This window comes from Bison bison, unplaced genomic scaffold, assembly GCF_000754665.1.
Source record: "Bison bison bison isolate TAMUID 2011002044 unplaced genomic scaffold, Bison_UMD1.0 scf7180017864503, whole genome shotgun sequence".
NCBI lineage: Eukaryota > Metazoa > Chordata > Mammalia > Artiodactyla > Bovidae > Bison > Bison bison.
Genome location: NW_011495061.1, coordinates 4,806,671 through 4,813,112, shown reverse-complemented (window position 1 = coordinate 4,813,112; position 6,442 = coordinate 4,806,671). Strand labels below are relative to the sequence as shown.

The following is a 6,442-nucleotide window of genomic DNA, read 5'->3' as shown; positions in this document are numbered from 1 at the left end:
ATCCCACGTGCCGCAACTAAGACTGCTGCTGCTGCTGCTGCTAAGTCGCTTCAGTCGTCCGACTCTGTGCGACCCCATAGACGGAAGCCCACCAGGCTCCCCCGTCCCTGGGATTCTCCAGGCAAGAACACTGGAGTGGGTTGCCATTTCCTTCTCCAATGCAGGAAAGCAGAAAAGTGAAAGTGAAGTTGCTCAGTTGTGTCCAACTCTTAGTGACCCCATGGACTACAGCCTACCAGGCTCCTCCGCCCATGGGATTTTCCAGGCAAGAGTACTGGAGTGGGGTGCCATTGCCTTCTCTTGCAACTAAGACTGGGCACAGCCAAATAAATACATGAATGAATATTTTTAAGATATAAAATAAAAATAAAGTTTAAAAAAGTGTTGTCTTAAGGATGTTTATCATGGAATGGTTTCTAACAGAAAGATGTGGAAACAATGAAAAAGTCCCCAGAAGGGAATGACTGAAGTGTAGGAGAAGTGATGTGGAGGCAGAAGTTACAGAAGATCAAGCTGGATGTGACTGATTTTTCTCAAAGGCGATATCATTTGCTTAGAGTCTGGGGACATGGAGAAAGGGTCAAGTGAGAGGAGTCTTGAGTACGACTCTTTGGAAAAGCTGTTGTGGGAAATGAGAGTGAAGGTAACCCAGGAGAAATGAAAAGATTGAGAGATGATGGAGATAGCCAAGCTGCGATGAAGACCATGAAAGTGAGGACAACCCGCATAGCTGTGTAGTTCACGTGATAGGGTTCTGGCGCCACCATAAGAAAGGGGGGTAGAGATCCAGACAGGGCTAGGGTAGTGGTGAGCATGTGTGAGGAAATACCAAGTGATGGGAGCAAGTGATTCAAATGACCTCTCATGTGGTCCTGGCTGGGAAGCTAAGAAGAAAGGCCAGGAAAGGGCTGCAGAGAATATGCAGAGATGAGGCACTAAAGGACACTATAGTATCATCCTAGAGGATGGGATGATCATGTGTATGATAGCAGAAGTCAAGCAATTCCAGGTATCAACATCTAGGAATGTATCCTGTAAATAACTGAAGAGAAGCCTCTAGAATAAGAAGATCTGGAAATTGGAAGGAGTACGTTTAGTCATTGACATAGGCATTGAAAGCTCTAGGGATAATGACTGGAGCCTCAATAGATACAAGGTAGTTAGCCAAGTGCCAAGTTGTTGAGAACACATGGAGTTAACGATACTTTGTGCCAGTTATTTTGGATATATTCTCTCATTTTATGTTCCTAATCATCAGTTGTAGAGGTAAGGACAGACAGATGAAATGACTAGACTTGGAAAGTTCAAGGTCAGTGTCAAAGTCTTGAGTTGTTCATTTGACTATCAGGGAATCTAAATAGAAAATATAGGTTTATCAGGGAAGGGTCTGATTTTGAACATCTTGAGTTAGTTGTGAGATGTAGAGATGTAGGGCTAGGCTCAACATAAAGACTGGGCTTGAGGAATTCCTTGGTGGTCCAGAGGTTAAGAATCTGCCTGCCAATGCAGGAAACAAAGATTAGATCCCTGGTCTGCGAAGATGCCACATGCTGTGAGGCAACAGAGCCTGTATGCCATGGCTACTAAACCTACACTCTAGAGCCCACACCCTAGAATCTGTGCCCTGCAACAGGAGAAGCCACGGCAATGAGAAGCCTATGCACCTCGACTAGTGAGTAATCCCCACTTGCAGCATCTAGAGAAAGCCCTCACACAGCAACGAAAGACCTAGTGCAACAAAAAATTTATCTTTTAAAAACTCTATTAAAAAATTGGGGTTGAAGATATGGATTTCTATGTTAAAAGCATTGAGTTGATAACTGAGAACAGAATGGAATGGAACAGAATGGAAAAGGGGAGAGAGCTTTGGTGTGTGCTCACATTTAGAAGGTGGGAAATAAGAGGAGGCAACAATTTTTAAAATGTAGGTAGCATATTGTAACAAATGGCCATGACTTCTTTGCAGCTCCTCCCTTTAAGAGATGAGGCTTATTTCTCTACCCTTTGACTTATTTTGGCCAGTAACAGTGTGGCAAAGTGATGCTGTACAAGTTCTAAACCTAGGCCCAAGAGACCTTACAGCTTCTTTTCTCTCACTGGGAACCCTTCTAGTAGTATGTAAGGAAACCTGAGTTAGCCTGCTTGAAGGAGAGAGGCCCCAGATGGACTAGCCTTAACAGCTGAGGCACCAAACATGTGAGCCAGTGTAGCCAAAAAAAGCTGAGTTTGGCCCGGACCACAAAAACTACCCAACTGCAAAGCCCAAACTGCTGATTCACAAAATCTTGAGCTAACTCAAACAGTTATTATCCTAAGCTATTAAGTTTAGGAGTGATATGTTACGCAGCAATGGATAACTGATACATAAATGGCCTCAGAAGCCAAGGGGAGGGAATTCCCTGTGGTCCAGTAAGGTTAGGGCTCAGCACTTCCCCAGTTGTGGACCCAGGTTTAATCCCTGGTCAGGGAACTTAGATACAGCAAGCTGCATGGACATGGTAAAAAAAAAAAAAAATCCAAAAACAAAACCAAACAAAAAAGAAGAAGAAGCAAAGGGGAAAATAGCTTATATGAATAGGTTACACACAGCACAGAGGTCAACTTCAATGGGAATGTGATGGAGAGTACCTTCCCAGGTTCAAAGATGTGGTGGGGACAGAGGCTAGAACAGGGTTGGAAAGTGAGGGTTAACTGTTAGCAGTGGTTTTCTCCTAGGAGTTGGGGGTGGGGGGCTACAGAATCACTGAACTTCACTTTTAATATCTATGCACTATCTGTGTTTGTTGATTGTGTAATCTTTTTAACAGCTTTTTTGAGGATTGCATAACTTTTTTGAATAATTCAATTCTTATGTTTTGAAAACTAAGTAGTAACTAGAAAATGGAAATGGGTGGTATATATCAGTGGTTTCAGCTGTCCCAGAATCATCTGGGAAGGTTTACCCAAGTATTGATTCCAAGGGCCCATACTTGGACGTTCAGATTCAGTTTCTTTGGAAAAGGGCCAGGGAACCTGTTTTTCTTCACTCAGCTCCCCAGGTGTCAAGGTTGTCAGAGTGAGAAGAAAAGAGTTCTGAGGACAGAATTCCTGGAAATATCTTAATGTGGGGGGCTTATAAAGGAGAATAATGATTTTCAAATAGTTTCTGTGGAAAAACAGGGCTCCCAAGAGACATTTACAATACATGCATGCTCAGTCGCTTCATTCACGTCCAACTCATTGCGACCAGGGATTGAGCCTGCATCTGTCTCCTGCACGGGCAGGCGGTTTCTTTACCACTAGCGCCGCCTGGGAAGCCCACAGGAGACGTTTACAATATTTATTAATAAAACAGCAATGAAAGTTGCTTAGTTGCGTCCAACTCTTGGCGACTCCATGGGGTGTAGCCCAACAGGCTCCTCTGTCCATGGGATTCTCCAGGCAAGAATACTGGAGTGGGTTGCCATTTGCTTCTCCAGGGGATCTTCCTGACCCAAAGATCAAACCTGGGTCTCCTATATTGCAGGTAGATTCTTTACCATTTGAGCTACAGGGGGTTCCCAGCAATAGGTTCCACTTTTTACTATGTACCAGGCAGAATGCTAAGGCCTTTATATTTATTAATCCATCTAGTGCATGATATTTCTCCATTTTACAGATGAAGGAACAAGTTCAGAGAGGAAAAATAATGTGTTTAAGCTTAGCTAGGTAGAGTCAGAATTTGAATTCAGGCTGTGTAATTCTAGAGACTTGCTGCTTTTGTTTGTTTGTTTATGCAGGGGGAAAAAAAGTTTAGTTACTATATAGAATTAATTTAATTTAAATATTTCCTCCCATATATGTATTAGACCTTTGGTATAATGCTACTCCCTGGAGAAGGCAATGGCACCCCACTCCAGTATTCTTGCCTGGAGAATCCCATGGACGGAGGAGCCTGGTGGGCTGCAGTCCGTGGGTCACAAAGAGTTGGACACAACTGAGCGACTTCACTTTCACTTTCACATAATGCTACTGTGCATTTCTTTCTTTCTTTTTTTACCCCAAATCAAACAGATAATCTTCTTAATTTCTTATACAACAGACAGTAACATCAACTTTTTTTTTTTAACACAAATCTCAGGTCATTTGAAAGGCCAATTAGATCCAAGGAAGAAAGACAATAAACAGTTGAATTAATCAATAGGCACTATAACACCACCTAAAACCTACTACCGTGGTGGTAGTGGGCTAAGGGAGATTAAGCTACAAATAATCTCATGTTAATGTTACAGATTATATAGCAGGAGTTTGAGCTTGCTTTCCAGAAGACTATGGTACAATCACATGGCACCAAGGGATATTTGGCCGGGGAAAGAAGTTCAGGCCAAATGAAAAGGAAAAGGGACAAAAGAGAATCCAAGTGACAGAATCCAAGCAAAGGGTGATGGATCATGCTTTTTCGTGCACATGCATTTTATTTCTCTGAGAATCTAAACAGTGAGCTTAAGTCGGGGAAGGAAGTAATGTACTTTTTTATATCCTTATCTCCAGGGCCCTTAGTTTGCACTCAATACATGTTTGTTGATTAAGTGAATGAACGTGTGGTTTGGGATCTGAAAGTTTTGCTATTTTAAGGTTAATATTTCAATCATTTTAGAGTTCCTCTCCATAGACAGCACTGCTTTTCAAAAGAGCAAGTTCACTGGAATTGTGAGGCAGACTGCAGGCTGATTACTAGGGCTGTGCAATGAAGGGCGGATGAGGAAACGGCATCAAACAGATCCTTTTCAAAGGAGGCAATGAAAGCCAGGAGAGGGGCGACCCAGGTGCGCCTGTCCTGCGGAGGGAGACAAGACAGGTTTGAAGAGGTTTACAAGCTGAACGGAGGGGACCAGTAAAGAGGGAAAGATGAAGATTGATGGGGTCAGTGGGAGGTGAGACCCAGGAGGGAGGGAAGGAGGGGTCCCAGGGGAATTAGCCTGAGGCAGGAGGGACACCTGTTCCTTTGAATCTTTGAACACAGGGCTGTCAGAGATGCAGGAAGGTTTTAAGCAGAGGAGAGAAGAGGAAGGCAGGAAGCAAGACTTCAGGGAGATGAGAGCAGCCTGGCTACTGAAGTTTCTCTTCCAGGCCTCACCATAAGGGCCACTACTGCTGCTGCTGCTAAGTCGCTTCAGTCGTGTCCGACTCTGTGCGACCCCATAGACGGTAGCCCATCAAGCTCCACCGTCCCTGGGATTTTCCAGGCAAGAGTACTGGAGTGGGGTGCCATTGCCTTCTTCGATAAGGGGCACGGATCAAAGCAATTAACTTCAGCTTTCTGGAGACTGACAACGGGTTATGAACTTTAACAAAAGCAACATAAAAAATCCATTTACCACCATCATGACTTCATTAAAAAGAGGGGTGACATTTAACACACCAAAAAAGGTAGAAAGAACCAAATCTCAGAATAAATGTACTCTGCTTTATGACCGACTCATTCCGTTGCTTATTTTTCTCATTTCTTCAGAAGGATGGCTGATCCTTCCTGCCGGACCAGTGCGTGGGGAGCGCGGCTTCAAACCGCCCACGCCGGCAGCCGCTTTGCATCCCCGCGGGGAGGATACTGAGCCTGGCAACCCGGCGGGCGCGGGTGCCTCTTCTGGGGCCCCAACAGCCGGCCTCGGGCTGCCACCTCTATCCGCCCAGCAGGCAGCGACTAGCGGGTCCCCGACAGTGACCCGGGGCACTCCGCCCTGGGCTAGCCCTGTCCCCGCCGAGGCCCTGCGGGGCGCAGACCCAGGCGGCGACTGCAGTGCCAAGGGGGGCGCCGCCCGTACTCGAGGGGCGCCCCTTCTCGCCCCATGCACCGCGGGCCCGCCCCGCCCCGCAGTCCCTGGAAGCTCTTTTGCGCTGTTTCAGCGCGGATCGGCCCCCGCAGGGCAGCTGGGGTGGGGTGGGGGAGGGGTGGGAGGTGAGTGCCAACTCGCGGGTCCCAGTGCCCCGGTGCCCTCCTCCGACAGTTCTGCCCCGCATGTGTGAGGACACTCTCGCTCGGCTCCGGGTTCGGATAGCCGAGGCTCTCCGTTCAACCGTCCCGGATACTCAAGCGTCCGAGTGCACCCTGATTGCGGGGTTGGGGGGGCGGTGGTCTGGACGATCACACCCGCTCTCACCCCGCGAGGACCGGCTTCTCCCGCAAAAGTGCGAGCTTCGTAGAGCGCCCACTCAGGGCCGCCCGGAGGGTCCTTGCGATGCCCATGCTCCAGGCGCCCGCCCTACCTGTCGTAGCTCCAGCGGCTGTAGGACAGGGTCCGGTGGCTGCTGACTCCCTCCATCTCCGTCTCCCGACTCTGCTTCGGACTACGCTGGCGGCGGTGGTGGCGGCGGCGGCGCCGTGGGGATCCGAGCTCGCCTGCTTGCAGCGGGCCGGGCCAGGGCGCGGGCGGAGGACTGCACCATTCGCCCCCCCTCCGGGGGGTGACCCCCCCGCCTCCGGCTC

The 6,442-nt window shown here is 47.8% G+C and overlaps 1 protein-coding gene across 1 annotated transcript in view; it reads right to left on the bottom strand.

Annotated features, from left to right (window-relative positions):
* TUB (tubby bipartite transcription factor) overlaps window positions 1-6,425 on the bottom strand; it is an 87,209-nt gene extending 80,784 nt beyond the window's left edge. The window contains exon 1 of the mRNA XM_010829293.1: window positions 6,223-6,425. Coding sequence (XP_010827595.1) covers window positions 6,223-6,278 — 56 coding nt within the window. The 5' untranslated portion in view covers window positions 6,279-6,425. The remainder of the gene's footprint in view (window positions 1-6,222) is intronic.
* Window positions 6,426-6,442: the final 17 nt, after the last annotated feature.